A 25,221-nucleotide genomic window follows, 5' to 3' on the forward strand; every position below is an offset into this window, starting at 1 on the left:
ACTGTCGGACCTCAGGGTGGGGTGGAAACAGAAGTTCAATGCTTCGAGGACAAATGTTTCCGTGATATTTGATTTAACTGGTTTTTGATGATGAATTAGTTTGGGTGATTACATTAGAGAGAGCGAGACGGAGAGAAAAGAGAAAGTCTGAGGAGAAAAAATGTGGGAGGGAGGGAGGGAGCAGGGATGCTAAGAGGTTTTCTTGGTCAAATAAAATGTTCTGAGCCTGGTGGGACATAAAATTCCAGGTGATTTTGATGTACAAACATCCCTGGGAGATTTCTTTTTTTTTTCCTTCTAAGCATACCAATACCCCAAATGATCCTTTCTACCTCATGTGTACCTCAAGAAATATGACTGAGGCATGCTGACCTCTGACCTCTTGGCACTGCATTATGGGAAACCCATTTTTTTGATACACACAAAAAACATACATTTTATACTGTGCTGTATGTATACAGTACACAAACAATCCTGTATCCTGTAGCAATTTTGAAGATGATTGGTAATGATGTATACATTGGAATCCAAGAACCTGCTAACTCTTGTCATTGAAAAAGTTTATAAACTGTGTGGATAAAACTTTCTTGTGACTCATTTATTGAGGATATGGGTAACGGTTCTAGTTTATAAAAAAAAAAGATATTTCAATCTCTCTAAGGTGTAAATTATAGCGTAAAACTATCTCTAGTAATACACTGTTGTGTTTATTTCTTTTCTAAAGTACAATAAAATACATACAATTATAAAAAAGTATTGTTAAATAACTTTGGTATTGAGACGATGACCACACGTGTCATGGTGTAGGTAAAAAAAATAAAAAAAAATACCAGAATTCACACTACAAATGAATGAATAACTACACGTTTAGCATACTGTAAAGAAACACATTTTAGACTTTTGGTGAACAAAATAAATACCTTAGACGCACAATTTTAAATGTTCCACTCACTACTTAGGGTTATATGGATGGAGCTCTAAAGAAAATGCATTTGACACCACTGTTGAGATGTCTGACAACACCCATTTGGTTTAAGTGTGCAATTTTATCAACTCACTGAGTATCTTTGGTAAAAAAAAAAAAAGAAAAAAAAGATATAGTACAAAACATAAAGATTGATTTACACAATACAGTTGCATCATCAAGCTCAGCAGTGATTCACTACTTAATCTTTTCTTCCATTTCTTTACTCCAAAAATCTAATCGCTGGAAAAATCTGGAGAGAGAAAGAAGTTGAGTATCACTGATAAAAGGACTTTCTTTTTTCTCCTTGATGTGATTAATAAATGTCCCAGAGGCAGCGCACAAAGCCAGCACACTTGCATACACAAAAGTACTCGATAGAGAAGAGGCCATTTGTGTTGAATTTGAACAAGTCCTCCAAAAGGTAAAAAAAAAAGAAAAAAAAGACAAATGTCCTCTTAAACTAACAGCCAAATACAGTCCTTAGCACCTGTTCCCATCTCTGGGAACCCACAAGAGAAGCATCATCAGGACAAAAACAAAAAACAATAGGTCCAGTTCCAGTGCATTCAGTTTGTTTCACGTGTCTTTTAAAAATGCACTTCAAATAAACAAAAGTTTCTCCACTACAGCCAAATCCACCTAGCCTGTTTCACTCCCATCCAATTAGCAAAGAGCACCGGGACAAGCCAGCCATCTTATTCGCTCCCAGTCGGGGTGGGTGGGGGGATGAGATGTGGGCTGGGGACGACGAGGAGAGAATCATTTCAAGTGGCTCATGGGACGACTGTGGCTCTGGTGCAACAGGTGTGCAGGTCAGTCCCTGTCGTCTTTACACACACAGGCACACTCTTCGTGGTGCTCCAGAGGCACATCAGTCATGGATTTCTGCAACCCTCGTCCTCCACTCCTGTGTTTCAGCAGGAGGACCTGCAGCACAGAGCAGGGGCAGAAGTTTTATTATACACCGGTGGGACATGTCCTGTCCCCTTTTTGAAAACGGCAAATCTGTTTCGATTTGCCATTTTGCCCCCTGTCCCCCAGACATTTCACTGAGGAGTGAATTTCCCCACAACTTTGGGCAAACCTCAACAACTTTGGATGAAAATTAAAAATTAAAACTACTCATAAAACCAACCAGATAGTTTCCACGACAACTCTTACCTCGTGGTACTTCCTGGTGACCCTGGCTGGGACGCACTGGCAGTCGTAGCAACGGTGAGAGCAGCAGGCACAGTTTCCCCCGCAGCGCCTCACCAGAAGACAGCTGGGCCAGAAGATGGCGTCTGTCCTCTTCAGCTCCTCGCGCAGGGAGACGGAGAAGTTCCGCGGGGTGCAGCTGTACAGCTTCACTTCCTCTCTGAGAAGGTTGAGGTCTACTCCTGGAACAGGAAGTGCATCCAACAGAGTTTCTTCAGTTGGTCCTCGTTTGAAGATTACAGGTGGGGTTAAAACACTGACCTGTCAGTATGCTGCACCGAGTCAAAATAAATCTTGGATAATATAAGGGTTTGAAGAGCTCAGCTTAACCAAAACATGCGTAAAAAGCAAAACTCAGGTATAAAAAACAACCCTGACAGACTGACATTTTGTCTCACCTCTGGATTTCTTGTTGTGGATGAAGGACTTTCCCAGGATTTGCCAGGTGGGCTTGTACAGCTCGTCCATGTCCAGCTGCCAGCGTTCCGGCTCTAAGTACTTCATGACCTCCTCCACCGTGCCGAGGCCAGCCACGGCCTCAGAGAGGGCGTCCACGCTCTGGAGAGGCGGAGCGAGCGCCACCAGAACCTCCGGCTCCGAGATGCTCTGGAGAAAGACAACCGGAGGGAGAACAAGTCAGGACATCTACCTTTTAGGATGTTTCACCGGAGCGGCAATTCTCAAATTGTCCCATTTATGTAAAAAAAACTAAAACAAAAAGGAAACAAAAGTTGGTATTAAATATCAAAGGGATTCTTGGATGCTTCCCATACCAGGTGCAGATGGATGAACAAAGTCATTCATTCAGAAAACCACCATTGAGGAAACATTGGCACCATACCCCTACCACCCTCACAGCAGCATTTTGACCCAGTAGACAAAAGACAAGTTTATAAACACCCAAGAAGAGAATCCTGCACCTTCCTAAGGGGAGCAGCTCAGCACTGCTAGTACTCTGGGCATGTTCTCAAGGCTCAGAGAGAAGCAGCAGATTGATGCCTGAGGATTTTATAATCCTCTCGACCTTCCTGGTTAGTGACACTGCTGAGCTTGTCCGACATGTCAGTTTGCTGGTCTCCGTGGCGATACCGGAATAATCCTCCTGCGACTGACAGGTCAAAAGCATTGCCATGACAACAGCAAGGAAAACTGGTCAGGAACAGCAGCAGTTGTTTGAATAGAACAACAGACCTTCACAGATAGAAAAGTTGACAACCTCAAAAAAAGTTGACAACCTCAACGAGGGCAATGCGACAGGCAACGATTTCATTGCCAGTAACAAAATGCCAATTGTTGTACAGTAGTTAATCCACAACAAAACATTGATGTAATGGCTGAATATTTTGGGTTAAGTCATACTGTGTGGTTCTTATTAGGAAGGCCTTGGCAGTAGGTAGGTGTGTGGAATGGAAACCATTAACAGCTTGTGAATGCGGACGGTGCTACCCTCTTCCAATTAACAGCCCTCTGTAGAGTACGGCTCAGATGCAGGAGCCAAGAAATCCTTCAGAGACAGATAAAAACTGTGGGAATAAAGCTTTGGTTTGCAGACGAGAGCCTCCTGGAATATTAAGGAATTTGTGAACAAAGGGCTCAAAAGGCGGCCACCGTAACATTTGACTGGCATGAATTCTGAGAAATTGTAAAATCAGGTGTTATGAATCTGGTAGCTTTCATTACTTTCATTTGAAGTTAAAGTGCCGAGGGCCATTTTACTGTAGACAGCCCTGGTTTCTGTTATATAGCCGTATGAAGCCATTATAAAAAATATGGACATTCAGGTATTCTCAGGCCTGGATAGAAATTATTTATAACGTGGCTCAAATACTCTGAGGAAGATGTACCCTTTACATTTCATTTGTTTTGCAGATGCTTTTATCACAGGCAACTTAAGTGGTACATATAGAACGTACAGTGGATATTCAGGGATCAGAAGTGCATGGTTCTAACAGTATTAAGGTGGTTGGAGCCAAGGAATGCTCTTTATTTTCACAAGGCACGATGCAAGAATAACATCTCAGCTACACAATGCAACAAGGTGACATCACATTGAGAACCACGATGTGAACGTATCACGCTGTCAAACGCCATCGATAAGTTGAACCTCCGTGCTTACACTTAAAACCAATGTTAGCCCTGGTTACATCAGAATATGAGGAAACATTGTAAGAATATCTGAAGCAGATAAAGAAATGAGTGAAAGGGTCAATTAATCTTTTTGATTGGACTTGTTTTCTTTGGTCAGGGTTATCAGAATTCACAAGTCATCAACTCCTCTCCTTCAGACATACCAGAGCGATGACCTCTTCTTGCATAGCAACCCGGAAAATATTTGGCCTCATAACTGACTTACATCTTACCTTTTTTTTTCTTCCCTAAGTTTGAAACCAAGTCTTTTATCTTAAACAACTTCATTGGGCAGGAATTAATCTCCAGAGGTATAAAACTCAAATACTGAATGGATTCCATTGTATTCCACGGTCTTACTAAAAGGTGTTTCAAATTGGTTGCAGACTGTGTCAATCTTTTATAAGGAAAATAGCTGAGCTGGTAGACAAGGGCTTGCAGACCGAGGATCCTGCCAGAAAGGAGAAAGGGTGGACAATGTGTACAGAGAGAAGGTTGACCGGATCAAAAATATCTCAAATATGTACAGTGGTGAACACTATGCGTATTCACATGCTATACTGTATACATCGCCAGCCAGGACATTTGATAGGAATGTAACAATCCAGAAAAGTATGAAATGTAAAGTTATATCAAAGTGTAAAATGTTTCCATAACTGATGAGAGTTGTCATGGTTAATGTATTTTTAAAGCTGCAATATGTTTGAGGGGGATGAAGACATAGCAGTGATGTGGGGCATCACATTAAAGTCAGGAAAGATGTTTGGTCGAACTAATAAATAAAAAACATTTATCTTTGATAACTTTACTGCTTTGTTGACTATTCAAATTTTCATCTTAAAGTACAACCATGTTTTAATTCATAAAGCAAAAACCCAGGTTAGTGTAACAATATGGCTATGATGAGATGATGGCTTAAAAATACTAACTTCATAGACCTCTGAAACACAGTCTACAATTTCACACAGAACTGAAAACCACTTCCTCGCACGAGAAGAAGCTCAAACAACCTTTTGAGTTCCGTATTTACACACTGCAATTGAGGTTGGTTTAAAAACAGCTGTGCAGGCCTTTGATTCTCAGGAATACACCACGGCATAAACCAATCCACCTCATCTAGGATCCAGGCTTTCCTTTTCATCCATCATCCCTCCATCTCAAATCAACATCAAGGGTCTTCATGGGACTCTATCTGGACAGCATGTGACCAAGACACGGGCGGGCTTCCGTCCACTACAGGCAGACAGTTCAGGGACAGACTGGAGGGTCAGTATTTCACCCCAGGTCTTACATTGGAGAGACAATGACATATCAGTTCCTCCCTTTTCCCCCTCTCTCTCTCTCCCTCGTTCTCCTGTTCAGAGACTGTCTTTATTCCACACCCGGTCATGTTTCAACAACCTTTTCGCCTTGGCCCTTTAACTTTTCCAAAAACCCTTCCTGTGAATTACAGACCCGGTCTGATTTTCTTTTTTTCTTTTCCCCCCCTTTCCATGGAAGTGGTAAAGAGGAATTATTGCTTGTTTAAATATAAACTAAACTGCTGCCCTAACAGCCCCAGGTTCCAGTAGCGATGGTTTACCGCAAGGAAACAGTGCGCGGCTGTTCTAGGGTGCATTTCCAGCGCCCTATGGACGCTCCAGGGGAGGCTGTGCCGCAGTGGGGCCAAGCTACCCTTTCCTCTCATGGCTTCTTCAAAACGAACTCTCTCTTGGAACACTGCCAAAACATGAATGATAAAGCTGCTTTGTGCTCGTTTCATCTCAAAACAATAGCGTGTGTATGAGTTTCCTGTGTGCATGTTTATACCTAGGTCTGTCAGCCTGCCTGTCTTGATATAACAAGATGTATTTTCATATAAGCTATCATGCATCACCTTTCTTATGAAAAATATAGACGACATGTCTTTGTTCAATAAAAAACAATGAACCTAATTTAGTGGAGATGGTGAGGTTGTGGTTTAGGCTTGAATGAGTGCAGCTGAAGGGTATCATATCAAAAACAAACTTGTCTACAAAAATAATTTCCGGAAGAGGATAGATTTCAGAAAATTACCTTCTGTAGTTGGATGCTATGTAAATGGAGACGGGAGTGTGGAGATGTGGAAAGCACCACAATAAAACAGTTGTCAGTTCATGATATTAGATTGCCAAAATCTCAGTGCTCAGACGTTATCAAAGAAAACCATTTGTGTAAAAGCATAAGAAACCCATATGGAGCATCACAGCTGAAACAGGGAACAGGACAATCCCAAGAAACGGTAAAGTCCTTTATACCTGTTCTAAAAATTCAGGATTGTGCATTTGAGTTGATACACACATGGATTAAATGAGCTGCCAAGGTAGCAAACAAAAGAAAAGAGGAAGAATGCAGCGATAATAAACTGAGTCTAAACTAATAAACAAATCTGAAAGTAGATGAAAAGAAAAAAAAGGAACAAAATCTTATTCTAGAAAAAGGAAAAGGCCAACTGACAGACAGACACCCTGTCCCTGACCTTCCATCTGCATTTGTTCTTGTCAGAAACAGAGACTTCCCTACGCTGCAGGCTACTCTAGATTAATGAAGAGTACAGGTGTTTACTTAGAGCGAGTGAACGGGACTGCGACATGGCAGGTTAAAACACAGCTTTGGTTCGTCTCTGGGCTTCAGTAAGCTGGGAAGAATGGGGCTGATGTGTGTGGTCTCGGCAGAGGAAAAAGACCGGCGAGGGAGACACAGGAGTGAAAGGATGTAATGAGAGAAAAGAAAGGAGATGGGAGAAGGGAGTCAGATGGCTGAGTGGTGAGGGAGTCGGGCTAGTAATCTGAAGGTTGCCAGTTCGATTCCCAGCCGTGCAAAATGACGTTGTGTCCTTGGACAAGGCACTTCACCCTACTTGCTTCGGGGGGAATGTCCCTGTACTTACTGTAAGTCGCTCTGGATAAGAGCGTCTGCTAAATGACTAAATGTAAATGAGATGATCCGGAGGTGTGTGTGTCTGTGTGGAGGCCTTTGGAGGGGAGTGCAACAGACCACATTTTAACAGAGTCCTTGACTCCGGATAGTCTGGCTTAATCCCCGACACCACCATGCCTCTCCAACACGCTTACATCCATGCATCGACCTCATACACTCTTTCCAACCGCCAAATGACCAATCATCCTCCCAGCAGCTCATTAAGTAAATGCCACCAAAACAAAAACTGTGGAAGATGCACAATCAAAACCGTTGTAGGCAATCGACCAAATGCCACTTGTGAGAGTGATTGAGTGTTTTCTCTGAGACAGAAGAGCTGAACTTACGACTGGGAGAAGGGAGTAGCGAAGGCAGAATCCTGGTGACGAGGGAAAGTACTCGTCGGAGGCGAAGCGTACTCGGATCTGGCTGCCTTTGGACGTGTGCGAGGCAGGAACCGTCTGAGAGCCACACCAGCGGCCCACAATCCTGCTCTCAGCTGGCTCCTCTATCTCCACAAAATCATACCTGAGAAAGAGAGAGAATGAGAGAGAAGTTGAGTAAAAGCTTTTGACTCGATGCTGCATGTGGTCCCCTGAACTGTCTCTTCTAAAGCGGCCACAATAACAATCAGCTTTGAGTCCTTATCCACTTGTAATTCCGTCCTGCTGAACCGCTCCCCCCCCCAACATTACTTTTACCTTCCTTCCCTCCCCCTCATCCATCCACCGCCAGCCCTCTGAGAAGGAGCTGTGCTAACGCTAGCGCTAAACGGTTTCTAACAGCGGTTCCTAATGCTCAGTGTCACGGCAGGGAGTTATAAGGCGCCTCTATTATTTACAGCCAATACTAAATGAGAAAAGATGAGTGCTGCATCGGCATTGTGTTCAGCAACCTCAGGTGGGTTTGTAGTTAGTGGTTTCGTTCGGCTTCCGTTAGTGATAATGGCCGCTGATGCAGACCTTGGGACAAGGCTATTAGTCTGACGCTAAATGCCAAGAACGCATTAAGTCTTTTGTCAAGATTTATTTTTCAATTAAACACTGCGCTCATTAGTGATTACGGTGTTTAGCACAGTTCCGCCTCAAATCAGCTTTTTGCCCACGCCCGAAAAACAAACTCCTGATGTTTACAAAGTTGCACAACAAATTACTTTGGCATTTGTAAGCACTTAGCAAGGAATTACATTACTGGGTGAGGAACTTCAATGGGCTCCAAATAATGAAGAACAAATCTGTGGGGGTTTAGCATTTTGCGTTTTGTTTAATATGTTGGTTGACCTTGATTGCTACAGAGCCTAGCCGCCTACTGTACTGTATTCTCAATTCCGTTCTAGTAGGCTACTGGCCAATGTTGAATTGTGTCGGAACGTGACAAAACGGCTCGCATACTTGAATCACATACGATTTATATTGCTCTATTGAATTCCATAAGAGCCAAATAAACAATGTGGGGTGGGAAAAATGGGCAAATATTTACTCAGTCTCCTCTTGGCTATACGACCATGTTCCACAACGCTTTGATTTTACAAGCCCAACATCGACCAACTTTAGCATTTCAAGGCAGTTCAGGCCTTGTTATTTCTATCTCTGTGTACCCAACGGCCCCGGTGCGTTCAATAAAAGCTTAGTTCAAAGACTGCTTAACCCTGGGACTAATCACCCAACTATTGTTGACAGGCAGATTTACCCGTCATTCAGCGGTGTCAATACCGATATTTGGCTTTCGAGTACATGTTTACATTTTGAGCGCGTCGGGCTGTTGCAGTCCGAAATTCTTTCAATAAAAACAACTGGCGGGGGCACAGGACTAAGACCAAAAAGGGATTTGCTCAGATGATAAATAAACCTTGAAAACATTTCCGGACAACCTTTGATTTGCCAAAGGTCTCGGGACCAAAGGAGAAGAGATAGAAACTTATATGGTTGAGGGAATGCCATGTTTCAAACGGTTTATCATCTCAAACTCTATGTCACAATCGTCTTAAACACACCCTTTCAGCAAGGCATACCCACTAAGATCACAAAAACGATGGGTATCAGTGGGTGACATTGATAAAATGAAGGAAATGGGTCTTGCATTCATCCTTCAGCTTTAGTTCGAGTACCATGTAGAGTATCTGACAAAGGCAGATGGGACATTAATAATGTACACAAGCATGCTTGTGACACCATTCTGGGAGTCTCAACATCCCTCGTTTAAGGTTTACAAAATACCCTGACACACACCCACACAATCCCACTCACATTAGAAACAGATAAACTACAATAGCTCTGTTTAGTAACCAACACATTGTGGGTTTTCATCTAGACTGCCGGCTGAACAGCACACAGAGCAAGGCTGAAAACACCCAGTGACTTTCCTGCACCGTGGATTACATGAATCCCCATCTCCCTGTCAGATACGCTGAATATTAGATGACTATCTGAAGATTCCTTTCTTATCTTGTAGATGGCTGTTCGCTTCAGGCTCGCTCTCACAGCGCAGAGCGATAACATTTCTCCTCCTCTTTTATTTGTTATATTTCAGGCTACTGCTGATTAGGGGGACTGGAATCGCTTCTTCTTGTTTGTCAGCCTGTATTGTGCTGTGGGGCCGTGGAAACGGTAACATAGCAACACTGTGCTGTGTGAATGAATGTATTCCCCAAATATGTTTTGTGGAGGATTCTCGTGAGGGAATAGTAGGCTACGTGCGTATTGCAATAAAGGTAGGACTGGCAGAACTGTGTGTCTTGGGATTTCATCAAATCAAAAACACATTGTTATTTATTTTTACCTCAGCAGGAGAAATGAAAAATGAGGGAGAGGTAGATATGGCCACAACCGTGCAAACTGATGTTGTTACTGTCTCCCGAGTCTCCCTGGGACTACAAGTGCTGTCTTGTATGCAGGTAGGCTAGCATAAAGGCTGTCAATCATCACTAGACCCTCCCCCCCATATGGGGGTCATGACTGCACATTGACCCCATTCATCACAAGACACCCACCAATCCAAGATGGAGAAAGGTAGGAGCCAGAGGGCTCAAATTACCGACACCCTCCCCCGAGGCAGACAGCTGACATAAGGAGGAAGAGACTTGTGTTCATCCCCTCGCCCAACACTTCTGTTATCCTTCCCTATGTTATCTTAAATCCAAGTTCTGGGATTAGGATCTACAGTAAAGCCACGTATGGCATCTCTGGGGTTCAGGCGCCGTCATGTCTGCTAGCGTCCAGTAGGGGGCTCTCCAGGAATAACCAGCCACGGTGCCATACCATCGGCTCAGCTCGTCAGCAGTCCTCCATACTAACCAGGCCAGCCGTGATGCACAGCCCCCAGCTCGGGGAGTATGATGCAGGGCATAAATCGATCTCTTCAGCAGCGCTCAAACAAATTGATGGCAACAGAGACAAAGGCAGTAACAGCAGAGAATAATTTTAAATGATCTGTGTGTGGTGGGGGGGGGGGGGAGGGGGGGCTGTGAGTGGTCACCAAAACAAAGGGACCTCCATCTTTCGTCCAATCACGCAAGGGGAGGGGTCATCCGACAAAATATGCGACCCCTTCCAATCGCCGTGGCAGCCTCAGAAAAACAAATCACTGCCTCAGGCTTCTCAATATTCATCAGCCGCCACCACAGGGCAAAGGCAATTTCACAAATGGCCTCACTTTGACTCTAAATCTTAAAAAATTGACGCAACACACAGAGAGCATACATCTTGCTCCAGCAGCGCACGGCTTGCGCATGTTAACTGGGTGAGTCCTTCCTGGATGGGAAGTGTCCAGGCAAGCGTGCACAGGAAGCTCTTGTCTTCATTAACAAACCACCACCAAAGGCCTGCCTTTCAGTAACATGCATTTCATCACTGAACTGACTTACAATACTTACCCACCTAATACTGTATATTACTGAAGTTAGACAGTTTAATGATCAAATGTACATATGGTTTTTGGTATATTCACGTTTGATGGTGCTTACTTGCATATTCCATCCTCTGGGTCTTCCAGACCGAACCTCGGGTCGAAGGTCAGCTGTATTCTCATGTTGCTGGCGGCGACCAGTCTCCACTCCAGCAGGGTGTTCCTGGGGTAGGTGTGCGGGAAGTCTGGGCTGTGGATCATGCCCTCCCCTGCCACCGAGACGAGCTTCTCATGCTGGGACTCCTGCACTCCTGGGGGAGACGCAGGGTGCGAGGGGTCAGAGATCAGAGCAGGGGAGGAAGTGAGGTCAGAGCACGGGAGGAAGTGAGGTCAGAGCGGGGGAGGAAGTGAGGTCATAGTAGGGGAGGAAGTGAGGTCATAGTAGGGGAGGAAGTGTTTTGTTCCACTGATTTTTATATTTACGTTTTATTCATTTAGCAGATGCTTTTATCCAAAGTAACATCCAAATAAAGTGTATCTAATGTACAGTCCTTTCATAAACTTCAAAAATTACACAATGCCACATACAAAAAATTGTAATCCATGGATAATATTCATGCATATACTGTGGTTTTAGTATTTTCTGACACTAAAATATGTTTGAGGTTTTCGATCTACTCCATAATGATATGAAAGATGTGGCACACATTAACTTTCTCGACCGAATTGTTGGTTTAATTCAGGTGGGAATGACGTTTGGGTCCTCTAACAATGGCTGCTGACAGACCTACATTACTCTTGGTAAATGGAATGGAAATAACATTTCAGTGTGGGATTTTCCTCCCAGTTCCTATTTTGTTTAGTAACATCACTGTTGAATGGACAGGAATAATATCCTGTTCGACCAAATAACTCAGATCCTGCGTCATCCCCTTAGGGAGCGCTGTGTGACTTTTATAGCCCAAAAGGTATACACACACATACACATACGCAACGTGACACAAATCTCTCTTCCATTTCCATTTTAAGCCAAACACACCTTCTGTTATACACTCCCCCCATATCTCTCTCTCCTTCTCTCTCACCCTCCATGTCTCCCTCTCTCACTCCATCTCTCCCTCCCTCTCTCTGCTGTCAGCTGTGATGCTGCATCTCTTGTCTCCATAAACTCCTAGAAGGACCGGGACACAGGAGGGTCGTTAAATGGAGGAGGGGGGGGTGTGTTGGATGGTTTTTAACGAGCTCCCCTCGCCAGCCAGCCCCCCACCCCCCTGGACACGCCGCCAGGGGTCTTAAATCACCCCTCTGTCGGTCTCCCTCCTCTCTCCATCAGGCGCTGTCGCCTGCTGGAGAAACGCCGCCAATAACCCATCTGGCTGGCCTGCTATCCCATAATATCCTGCCACCCACCTGAGCCTCCAGAAACAACAACAACACCACCACCACCAAATACATTCAGCCTGGTCCACTGGCAGAGAAGCTGTAAAGCAGCGAATGAGAAACCAGTCAGAGGTGTGTTCTAATGCCAAAACATCTAGGGTCAAAGTTCACCAGACCTGCACGGTTTACACAGCTCAGGGTTTGACTATCAAGGAAGTGTGTTAGTGAAGTTTAAATCATGTAATCTCCCTGTTTTTGATTCAGATTACTCCTGTCATCCCACCAACACAGTAGCAGGCAGGGTTTGTAGCGGGTGAGGAGGAGCAGAATGTTTGTTGTTGGATAAAATTCCATTCTGGGTGCTTTGTGTGTGTGTGTGTGGGAATTTGCATTTGGGGCACATTTCTAGCTTAATTACTTTTTATTTGGCCCTACATTCAAGTGAGGAAAGTGAGTCACGTCCGGCAGCATGATTCATGCACAGTTCGTTTGCTTTTGATAGAAACAAAAACACAGGCGTGCTCCGAGCTCTGGGTCTGGACAATCTCAAATAATGATTCGTTGTTGACCCCGTGTGATTTAGGAGAGTCCAAGGACAACATGTCTGACCGAGGGCGTGGTCACCCAACAGAGACCCACTGTGAGATCCTGACGAGACGTTCGCTTTGATCTCGTTTAAATCCAGATTCGACATCATTCAAGATCTAACTTGATGACTACTCAGCTCCTTCTTTTGGCAGGAAACAGGCCTCTGTCAATCAAAAGTATTACAGATATAAAGTGGTGATGATATAGGTTTGTTAAATAGTAGTTATATAAGATTATCCCACCAACACTACTTTGATTGTTTAGTTTTTTCTTCAGGATAATGGCATGCCAGGTTAGAACAGGAGAGGTTATAAACGAGACACAGAATCACACATTGCCATACGACAGGCTTCTCAGTCAACGGGGTTTTTCACAGGAGTCAAAAGCTTGGCTTCCAAACACCAACTGAATCCTCCCAAAGAATAGCCACCTTGTTTGGTTAAAGAGAGCTGTTGCAAGACTATTCTTGCACTCCCTGCAGATAGAAAACGTACATTAGGTGCAATATTAGCTCAGACAAAAGAGTCCCTTAAGGCTGTATTTCAGAGCCATACACCTCAGCTGCCCCCCTTAGAAAAGACAAAACACTTTATGTTCTCACTTGAACAAAACAGATCATACTTCGGTTGCTTCAGCCGGTTTTCTTTGAAGCCTTTCCAACCATGAAAAAAAATGGAGACATTTGATAGCTCTTTCATCTTGTGGTGCATGTTAAAGCGGCTAAGATTGTTTGATTGACTGTTACCAGTATTCATTTGCTGGCTAACGACTGGAGAAGGAACCAGCCAATACTACGGCTCCTTTAATGCCATTAGGGCTGGGCCCTCCATCACAATGTCATGTTTTTAATTACATCCCTATAACAGTGAGGGGGACACATAGGAGACTCATAAAGCACATAATGATTAATGTGAAAATATGTGCTCCTTTACACAACCCCAGATACTGTACTGCAGACCTGTGGCACAGTAAGATGTACACATGGTTTTAATCTGCAGTAGGTGGACCAACCAAAGCCTTAGAAGAATCATTGTAATTATAAATTGACATATGCTGAAGGGAAACCATTCCCCAACATAATTCCTTGGGAAAAATCAGTTAAATGCTTAACGGAATGTCTGTTTTTATTAAGACGGTAATTAAGGGAAGAACGTAAAAAAAAAAATGGCCTTGCCGTCGAGGACAGAGAAAAATAAGAGAATATTTAGGTTTCCCCTGTTTTTAAGTTTTCCTTTAAGAAATCAGGCCGATTATGTGGTCCTATTCACTTGCTGTTTCTGTCATGAGCCTTTATTTCGAATATAAATAATATATGTGTTGTGCTTGAATCTTTGGGAGTTTGTTATGAAGTGAATTAATACGTAAAAGGTTGGTGATATGCATTCAATGCTGAGATTACCCTTTTGCGAAGACCTACAACTTTAGTGTAGCATCAATGAGGCTAGTATTCATCGTCAACACTCCCAGTGAACCTCTCGTTCTTTTTGTCTTTGAAACCTTTCACTGCTTTCTAATGAATAAATAAACATTTTCATCTCCCCTCAACTTTTCCCTCTTACAGCTTTGCGAAGTTTAGCGTGCCTATGTATGCACACATTCTGCTCTCTTCTGTGTGAAACACTGACTTTCAGATGACCTCCCTCTCCCAGGTTAACTAATGTTGTACAATGATCAGAGGGCTGTCCCCAGAGAGAATTACCTCAAACATGACTCTACCTTGACCCAGTTTTTTTTTCCTTGAGGAAAGTGTAACCACGATTAGGGGAGGAAGTGAGTTTGAATAAACAGCCCTTTACAGCGCTTCCATTGTGCTTTGTTCACACGTTACTGCGGTAACCGTCCAGGCAACCGCTGTTAGACATTAACCTCTAAATTACCAAAGCTCACAAAAGTGAACACACATGGACACACAGACAGATCCGTACACACAATTACACAGTTGTGTTTAACCACTCAAGACACACACACATATATACAGCAATGTGAACAGATGCCATGTGTGTACATGTTTCTCATCATTGTGGAAAGGGAGCACTGAAAAACATAACCTCATCTGGCTTTGTGGTAGCATAGCATTACTCTATTTTTATGTTTTCGTATTATATCATAAATATGTCACATTATAGCAACCACATTGCAATCAGCTTATCTAGTAGACAAGGAATGATCTAAGACAATAATATATAACTCTGGCAACTGTAAAGGTATTAGGAGTCTGTTCCCCATTTCCCATCCTGCATGGGAAACACCGGTGTAGAGCAGTTACTGTAAGAGTTTAGCAGTCAAACATTAAACGCAGAAAGAGAACAGAAGTACTAATGTCTGAAACAGCCATGTGGGACATGGGTCCGTCTTAACATTACATTTACATTTAGTCATTTAGCAGACGCTCTTATCCAGAGCGACTTACAGTAAGTACAGGGACATTCCCCCCGAGGCAAGTAGGGTGAAGTGCCTTGCCCAAGGACACAACGTCAGTTGGCTTGACCGGGAATCGAACTGGCAATTAAAGCTTAGGAGTAATGCAGTGCTGCTAGGACATTTTAATTTAGGCTGCGAAACACTTGGATAACTGATTCAAACACATTCAGACAACACATTTGGGTAGATTTATTATAAGTTCACGCAAGGTTCACAGACATTACTACCGATTTTGTTGGCCAGAACTAAACCGTGTCGAGTAAGGTGGCTGAGCGGTTAGGGAAGTGGGCTAGTAATCAGAAGGTTGCTGGTTCGATTCCTGGCCGTGAAAAATGACGTTGTCCTTGGGCAAGGCACTTCACCCTACTTGCCTCAGGGGAATGTCCCTGTACTTACTGTAAGTCGCTCTGGATAAGAGCGTCTGCTAAATGACTAAATGTAAATGTGTCGAATCGGCATGTATTGAATTGACATTTCATTTTGACCACTTCACACATAACCAGTAAAGACAGCTATTTTGTTTTGCACAGTGACACCAATATGCTAATGCGAATTGTTTTTTTAAATTTCCAACCCGTTACAAGCTAATGGACCAATCACGAGCAGTCCCAGAGCGGCTATGTTGAAACAGCACCGGCCAGGTGATGAAACTGTACCCAACAATGAATTCTCTTTTTTTTTTGCAGCTTATGGACCAATGCAATCACTCTCACCATCTGCTGCGTATTAAGGCTCAGCTTTGGCTACCAGCTACAGGTGCAGTAAATTCCAGGGCCTGCTTTTGGATATTTATTGCCTTTAGGTTTACAGTCGGTCAGGAAAAAGAAGCTGAACCTCACTATGGGAATTTTTTCATGCCATTAAAAAATGATTTGGCTTCGTGGGACCGTTGCCTGTTGTAATGATTCAATCTGCTCAGCACATGCTCCTGTATCCAACAGGAAGTGTGACGGTTGTGACACCTAGATACTCTGCAGGGTTCGCTCACAACTGCCGGGACAACGACTGAAGGATCCAAGTCAGTGTGTTGGTGCGTGGGTGTGTGTAGCCTGTTCGCTTCAGGCAACCTCAGTCCTTTCTCTAAATGTTAGGTGATCATTTGGCAACCTTCAATTGTTTTATCTCTTCCACAAAAAAAAAAAACTATAATGGCAATATCAGACAAAATCAATGACAGCTTGATTGACAGCATGACCCAGTTTATCAATACTCAGCAGTCATGATCCATCTCAGCCCTCTACAACCAGATCAGAATCACAAAAGAGGAGCGGATTAAAGAAATACCCCTGCCTCAGTCTCCTGCCTCCAAAATAATTTTTCACAAAAGATTGAGCAGAATAAGACGTTTTCAGAACTAAACATTGATGATCTGGAGGATCTACAACAACAGTTTAAAAGATCGTCTTTTCCAAGTCAGGGACATACAACTCATGCTGTAAAATCTCTCTGTACACGATCCTCGTTCCCAGCTAGCGGCTCAGCAGGTGGGTTAGTAAACAGCCCCTCATCGGTGGGAAGCTTACAGTAGGAGTACCTGTGAGGGCCTGATCTGAAGAGGAAACGTCATCCACCTCACCCCAGCACTTCCCCCAGTTTTGTGTCAGTCACTACAGGGGCCCTGTAGGACCCGTCTGTTAACACATCCGGATGCAGCGACAAAACATCCGCGGACCATATCGAATAGCCCAACCTGACACCACACAACCTGAGTGAGCGTGTGTGTAGGGGTGTGTGTGTGTGTGTAGGGGTCAGCGCTGAAAGAGGAAAGATGGCCACTGGGGTTTTACGAGACTGTGTCTGAGTTTTTGAGACACTTTGTAACTCTTCAGACTGTTCTGAACTGTATCTCTCCCTCCCCTCTCTCTCTCTCTCCCCCCCTCTCCCTTTCCCCACTCTCTCCCTCTCTCTCCCCCCCTCTCCCTTTCCCCCACTCTCTCTCTCTGTCTCTCCCTACCTCTCTCTCGTCACAGATTCTCTTTCTCGACTGCATTCCTTGGGCAGCTCTACAGATAAGCTGGTGAAAATGCTGGATAGCTCGAGTAAGGCAACCCACTGCTATATTTCTATATATAACTTCAGTGCAACTGTTGCCTTGAGCTGATATTGCAATCTTTTACAGCACATTATGAAGTGTCTTTAAACTGTTTGGTAGGAAAGAGAAAGCTAAAGAAACATTTCATTTAATCTCATGTACTCTCTAGTATTCTTAGTAGGTAATCAGTTATAATACTGGGACAGTTATGGTTAAAGGAAATCGCCTGTGCGGCCAACTATAAAGAACAGAAGTAGGTGGGTAAAGTATTATTTTTAAGCCGTAGGTTGGACACTTATTTACCAACTTACTGATAACAATTTCCTAAAGGAACTGCACTAGAACGAAAGTGAACACTGAACATAAACTGTCGTTCACTAATCGTTTCCTGAGGTAATGAAACATTTTCAGGCACACCCTGTACGTAAGGGCTAGTGTGAGTATGATTATGAACGACCATGCAAACGCATGAATGGTTGTTTAATAATGACACACCCCAAGGCTAGATTGAACTCTTTCGACACCTCGGCCCGGCCCGTCCCGGTGACTACATCTCTGCTCCACACCAGGACTCTCCTCAGGTTACAAATGATTCCCTCAACAGTTCTGAGCAGCCTCTAATTAGTGCCGACACCAGTGTCCTGCATCGTAAAAAACAAGATTGGATGTCACTCCTGCTTACTTATACTTTCACTGCAGACATCTATTTGCGTTGCAGACACAGCTTTGACCTCTTTGGATTATGACCTTTGAACTCAGGTATCACCTGTTTGCATGTTGCTGCGTACCATGCAGAAGCGTTCAGATGACTCCAATCGTTAAATTGACTGGCTTTTAATGCATGATTGCTGCCAATAAATCAAACCATATAATTGTGTTGAGGGTTAACTTGTAAAAGTGAAAACCATCAAAATTCTAAATGAATCTATTATGGACACTGAAGCTGTAAAATAAATATATAAAATAAGACATTATAAAAAACCTCTCCTGAAGTCTTACTCCCGTTAGTGGGTGGCCAAATAAACTTCAATTTCAATACCAACTGTCAAAAGAAGAATGTATATCAAAGCTAATCCCTGATGTGTTATGGAAGTGATGGTTAACTAAAGAACAAAAGGCTGTCAAGACACGTTTCACCCACACTGGTCGACGAGCCTCACCCTCTGCCCTGCACCGGTCGCTGACAGACGGAACACATCTTCCCCTCGCAGCTGTGAGGTCTGCTGGAGGACCACGCTTAAGGCTTATCCACAGCCACATCTGTGTGCCGGACAGCTGGATGCTTGGGCTGAATCACAGTTTTATCCTGGCCGTCCAGATTGGAAGACAGCTTGCTTCTCTCCAGATCCAGATACTGCCATTACGGCTGATTAGACATCCAGGTTTGGGGGGTGGAAACTATACTTTAAGACTAATGGGATGATCACCATCCTCTTTGTAGCTTTAAAAGGTTTAAAGCAAGACACATGATTTAGTGAGAACACCTCAGGAAACTCGGAAGAATGAGTAGTTTTACACAGTTGTTTTGACTGAGCTAGCTTGTCTCCCGACAACGAAAATGCACTGGAAACCCCAATGTGCGAAACCCCAATGTGCGAAACCCCAATGTGCGAAACCCCAATGTGCTGTATCTCCAGTTGCAAAATGCCCACATTCACACCCAACAGAGCCAGAGATTATCGCACTTAAACTCCCACGGGCCATTACCGTAATCTTACTGCTTGAATGAAAAGATTACATCGTCGGCTTTCTCACCAAAAGACCACACTTGTTTTACTGGTGCACGTCATGCATGTAGCGTTACATCTAATAAGCAAGAGCCACCTACATCACAGCAGCTTCATAGTAGAGGCTGTTCTTTTCACTATCTGTTGGGACTTTCAAAACACTGGGCTTTTCAGTGGCCCCCTGTGAGCTTGGAGCTGTGCAAGCAGATTTGGGGCGAGGCTTTCAAGGGCCTGATGTGATTTTCAGCTGCGGTCAATTGAATGATTAAATCCAAGCAAGGGCAGCAAGAGACTTACACAGAGGAACATTTCAATCCGGGCAATTACCGTGGAAACGAAAAAGGAGTTGTTATGACTCCGATTTTATCTTTAAACATTTTCTCTTTTTTAAAGAGTCTTACCCTGGTAATTAGCCACCTCCCTGTTGTGTTCTCACAACCTGGCAGGTCCTGTTGCCGGGGGAGCAGATGAGCAGTGGAGGGGTCAAGAGGTCGGAGAAGGACCCAGGTCATTAAAACAACTCAGCCAAACCTCTCTCCTTCATCCACGCCCAAAAAAGTCAGTGCCCTACAAACTCCAAACCTTAACAGAGCCCTGCGAACACATCGCTTCCACTTGGCGTGGTTTTCACTTAGAAACTTGTTTTGCACCTGGTCTTTTGCAGTTGGCATATGTGTTCACGTTGGAGATTAGAGGATTGGATGTTGATGTTTCTCAGGGGAGGTCTAGGAGAGGATTTAACAGCTGGAGGTGAACTGGATGAGTAGTCTAAGAAGGAAACACAGCAGTTCTATACTTGGTCGATTTGAGTGACACTAAATATTCAGATCCAAGAATATGCCCATGTTGTGTAACATTAAACCATACTCTAGACCATTAGGGGTTTTATTAGACTGTAGCCTACAAATAGTTACTATCATGTACAAAAGTAACCTAGTGTATTATAGCAACACATGTACAAGTTTACATTTGAGATTTTTGAGCCAGTTTGATTCATCAACCCACTAACCAGACCATCCACTGGCACCGATGCACGTTTCTACTGACTGCTGGGAAAAGTGACAGTTGAAGAACCGTTAAGTAAACTTACAAATGGTTGAATATATTTTCCCATTTTAACCCAGCCTTATCATCTAACCCAGTGGTTCCCAACCCTGGTCCTCAGGGCACCCTGTCCTGCCTGGTTTAGATGTTTACCTGCTCCAACACACCTGATTCAAATGAATGGGTCGTTATCCAGCTCTGCAGAAGCCTGCTTATGACCATTCATTTGAATCAGGTGTGTTGGAGCAGGGAAACATCTAAAACATGCAGGACAGGGTGCCCTGAGAATCTAACCCTTTAAGCTAAACAGCAGCTAATCCGACTTATCTATGTACCGTTAATGTACCAATGACTACGGTCAGTTTGGTTTTCAATTCGAGCGCACGGTCAATCTTCAATTATGCCAAAGAATACGGCCTGTGAAGCGGTCCAATGCTTTTCGTATAGACAACACCATAACTTACAGTAAGGGCTGCGCAGCCGAATGGCTGAGGTAGAAAAACGTTCAGCACTCTGCATTTAGGTGCTCCATTAACAGCCTACACAGGGTATTAAGCTTCTGACTGTCCCGATTTGTCAAAAAGACCTCCGGCCTTCCTTCCTTTACCGTGAATGCTCATGAAATCATGTGTGCTGTTTACATCTAATAATAGCCATTGCGTAAGACAAATGTTATCTGGAAAGTAATAGAGAAATGGAATTATAATACCAGCCGGTTAAAGCTTTGATATTATCTTTAGCAGCGATGATGAATATTCATGTGGATGCACTTAGAAAACAATGCTGTATAATTTGCTGGGATTGAGGCTTCCAAAAACGGAAGCTTTTCTATGATGTGCTGTAACATTCAAACGGCCTATACATTTAAAATATGGAGGTAAGAATAAGGTGTTTTTTTGGGTTGTGTGAAAGGAAACAGTTACTTCATTAGGCAAATGGGGATAACAACCTTGAAGTGACCTCTCACTTCTAACTGCCCCTGACTTCTGCACTGGGTTGACTACCAAACGAGCACATATAGACGTCTACTCCCCACAATAGACACACAGAATTTTTACATAATTTGTTAATTGGGTGTATTTTTGCACTACATAGACAGTATCTGTGTCAAAATGTGTGTTTTGTTCCCGCAAGCATTGCCCCCAAAAAGTGAAGCTAACAGTAGCTAACTAGCTAGCCACAGTCACCTAAACTACATCACAAACCTGCACACGTTTACCTACAGTAGAAACATCAGTTCAGTTATTGTAGCTAGCTGGCTAAACTAAAGCTAGCTGCCTGTAAAACGCTACAGGCAGCGGTTCTGCCTGTAGCAGAAACGCTACAGGCACAGGCCAGGGTGATAACATCTTATGTAGCTAGCTATGTTTCCAGACTGTGATATCAACACCCTGTGTTTTCACCCTTCGTAGCCTACTGGTTAGCTCTAGGAATCCCACACAGCAGTACAGACTGTACTACAGTTAGCCTATCTCAGCTGTAGAGTTATCCTACAAGTTACTTACCGCCGGTCCAGGGGTCAGTGAAGCTTGGAGCAAAACGGAGCACATCCGGCTTCTCCAGGTGAGCAATGTCTGTTAGGATGCGCTCTTCTGTAGCTGTAATATCCAGACCTCCAAAGCACCGGCTGTGTAGCCAGCCTCAGTACTACTACCAACCAGTTAGCTAATTCGTCTTTGTTTTACCTGTATTTGCACTGTTGAGGGAGTATTGTGGTGGGACTGATATATTATCAAAGCAATAATCAACGAAAGGGGTATCAAAGCAATAATCCACGAGAGGGGTATCAAACAAGGGTGAAGGGTGGGGTGAAGTGCCTTGCCCAAGGACACAACGTAATTTTGCACAGCCAAGAATCGAACCGGTAACCTTCAGATTACTAGCCCGACTCCCTAACCGCTCAGCCATCTGACCCCCTGTTGTTTGACACGTCATGGTCGCTAGATGGCGCTTCTTGCGTTGAGAAATTCCAAGGTCAGTTATTATGGCAAAACATAATATTTTTTTCATTTACTGTCAGGACACAGTACATATGTAAAAATGAAATCCTAGTAAAATTAGTTGTAAATTCTAGGTTATAGGCGACTTGATGTTACATGTTGGTGCTTCGCCTATTCACTTTAACTTTCGGAATGACAAGACAGGCAGTGGATAATATCACACTGTTTTGATAATGTCTTTTGTGGTTTTATGTAGGCTATTACTGTAACATTGGGACTCCAGTTCTAAGTGTGGATGGCGGGTTAGGCAAGAGCAATAGCCCGTGTATAAAAGGAAAGGGGGGGGGTGAAAAAAACACCCTTGACACCTTCGCAGAAGACTGACCTGTCGCCCGCCTACCAAGGAGTGAGACAGAGATTGGTTTATATATATGGCCCACATCCATGCTCCATAGTGACATAATACGACCCTGTCTTGCATGTCTTTGTCTCTAGGTAAATTTGTTTTAGCCATGTCAGTGTTAAAGTGTTTGCGACGCTAAGCTACTGTAACATGAGAAGACACAAGAGTCTGTAGTGCTCACTGCCGCAGAGTTCGTCTGTTCAGCATCTGCGTTGCATTTCTAGTGTCATGATCCGATAGTCACTACTGGGAAATACCACATCTTAGGTACACACCCACCGTCCCTCTAAAATCAATATAACATTGTCAAAATAAACTTTCGTAGACATGAAACATGAAATTGTATGTATTGTATTCATTTAGCGGGGGTATGGGGGAATTTGAACCTATAAATCTCACAATCCAAAATCGAATGCTCTAACCACTAAGCGACTCCCACGGTGCGCTGCCGTACACGGATCTCCCTCCATAAAGCTGTGGCTGTGATCATTAGAGGCAGTGATGGGAACTCACACGCTAATGTGTATTTTCATTCCATCTTGGTCCTGGTAATGGATACCCTCCCATGGAGCCCGGGCTGGTGTGGGTGCTTAGTGTCCAGCGAGGCTAGAGTTCAGGAACCCTATTTGTGCTTTGGGAAAAGCCAAGCATTCTCCAAATTGTGCGTGTGATTGGGTTACAGCCGTCCTGGGCCAGTGGCATACCATCGTATATAAAACCCCAGCATGTGCAAATCTGCATGACCCAGCTATTCGGGGACAGCTAACTGAATCACTGAAGCAGTAATTACCGAGACAGGTGCATTTTTTATTTTTCCCCAGAAAAAAAAAAAAAAAAAACTGAAAAGAAAAGCTTTACACTTGGAATATTTCTCATCTCAAGTTAATGGACTCTGGGGGTTTTTTCTCACTCGGCTCCAATGACACATTAGGAAGACACAGCAGGGCTTGGATTCCTGCGGACATATCTGAGTTGTAGTGTACGCTAAACGAGAGAAACTGGACGCGAGTCAGACGGCATATGAAGCCAGGTTGAGCACAGTTGAGGCTGTTTGACTCACTGTGTCAAAGAAAACAACTGAGCTAAAGCCAGGTGTATTAAACGCACTGGTGCTGAAGTGCGCCTGATCGATCATTACTCCCTTCTGCGAATAAAAGGCTATAAAAGGCTTCCTATAAAAAAGGTTTCTCTTTTAGTTCTTTCAAACTGAAGTCTTAAAACAAATTATGTTTAACTCCTTTTCGCAAGAACAAGCTAAACAAAACACAGGAGACCGATCGGATAAGGTAATCTCTGAATTGCAAGACACACCAGCACTATCCCACGTGTCAACCTAAACGTTTCAAACTAAATCCAAGCTTTCTAATCATGTCTGTCAAGACAGACACCCCAGCTGAACGAGCTCTGCAGAAACAGGCCTGTGGTGTCGGTTCTACCCACAGGGCACCTGGGAAATGGTCTGGAGGAACCAGGGAACATGCGATTGCAACACCTTGGATGTTGGTGCCTCAGCTCTGGGCTTGTAGCTTACTTTTACTGAGTGTCTTTCATCTCAGTTCTGCCATGCAGGCCAGTGCCAACAACAAGCCTATGTTGTGCATGTGGCCTGTTGGCAGTAAATATTGGCTTGAAGCCTGTAAAATGCTCTGTCTTTTTTCTCCTTTTTATTTTTTATCTTGGCACAGCAGCTCGAACCAGACTCGGGCCTGTCTGTGCGTTGTGGTACGTCCCTTTAAAAGCTTTTCCTCCTCACCAGAAGGCACACCTGGGCTGCTGCTTTTGGGGGCTTGTTCGGGGTCAAGCTTCTTGTCAATCAACCCCAAGGTGACGCCCAAGCCTTGAGAATCGAGAGGGAGAGACAGAACAGGACACTTTGAAATAGTTATCTGACAGTGGGTGCTGACATCTGCCAAACTATGCAGACATGCCCTCCAGAGATGGTAACTGAGGTCAACTCATCACATACACCCAATGCCAAAATTTTAAGTCCAATGGAATTCATTCGGCTTTCAAAACAGGCAATATTCAGGACGGCTTTAGTGTTTGCAAGCAGAGCGCTGTTCTGCCAACTCACTAATACCTCAAACACGGTTCATCCAAACGTATTCATAAAGGATTGACGAATATCAGTAGAACTAAGGATAACCACCACAGGAATGATGATGTACATTTCACGTATGCCAACAGTAACATTTAAATGCCACCTAGAACTTTCACATACTGTAGGCATTATCATTTCTGAAGGTAATAGTACAACAAATAAGAATGACTATATCTGAAGGTTGTAGTAAAACAAGTAAGCTAAGCTACTTCTGCACTGACACTTTTCAGCACCAAATACAAAACATCATTTACCATAGTTTTCTATTTGAGAAAACTGCAGTTCCACTCAATGACTTTCAGGTCAGTGAATCACACAGCCTAGGATTTGGAAGGACAGTTAGACCACTGCTTGCATGGACACTGAGAGACATGTCTCTGAGACGCCTTTATGAGGAAATGCCTCGTGATGAATGACAGGTGTATTTGTGCTGACAGGTAATCCTGACCAGGGGCAGACGGACTCCACCCTCCATGTCTAGACAACATCGTGCAGACTATGTCCTCCTCTCAGT

The 25,221-nt window shown here is 43.7% G+C and overlaps 1 protein-coding gene across 1 annotated transcript in view; it reads right to left on the reverse strand.

The window, feature by feature from the left end:
* Positions 1-669: 669 nt before the first annotated feature.
* pdgfc (platelet derived growth factor c) overlaps positions 670-25,221 on the reverse strand; it is a 29,233-nt gene continuing 4,681 nt past the window's right edge. The window contains exons 2-6 of the mRNA XM_067248007.1: positions 11,190-11,382; positions 7,576-7,756; positions 2,563-2,770; positions 2,129-2,346; positions 670-1,894 (exon numbers count right to left, since the gene is read on the reverse strand). Coding sequence (XP_067104108.1) covers positions 1,781-1,894; positions 2,129-2,346; positions 2,563-2,770; positions 7,576-7,756; positions 11,190-11,382 — 914 coding nt within the window. The 3' untranslated portion in view covers positions 670-1,780. The remainder of the gene's footprint in view (positions 1,895-2,128; positions 2,347-2,562; positions 2,771-7,575; positions 7,757-11,189; positions 11,383-25,221) is intronic.

This window comes from Osmerus mordax, chromosome 12, assembly GCF_038355195.1.
Source record: "Osmerus mordax isolate fOsmMor3 chromosome 12, fOsmMor3.pri, whole genome shotgun sequence".
Taxonomy (NCBI): domain Eukaryota; kingdom Metazoa; phylum Chordata; class Actinopteri; order Osmeriformes; family Osmeridae; genus Osmerus; species Osmerus mordax.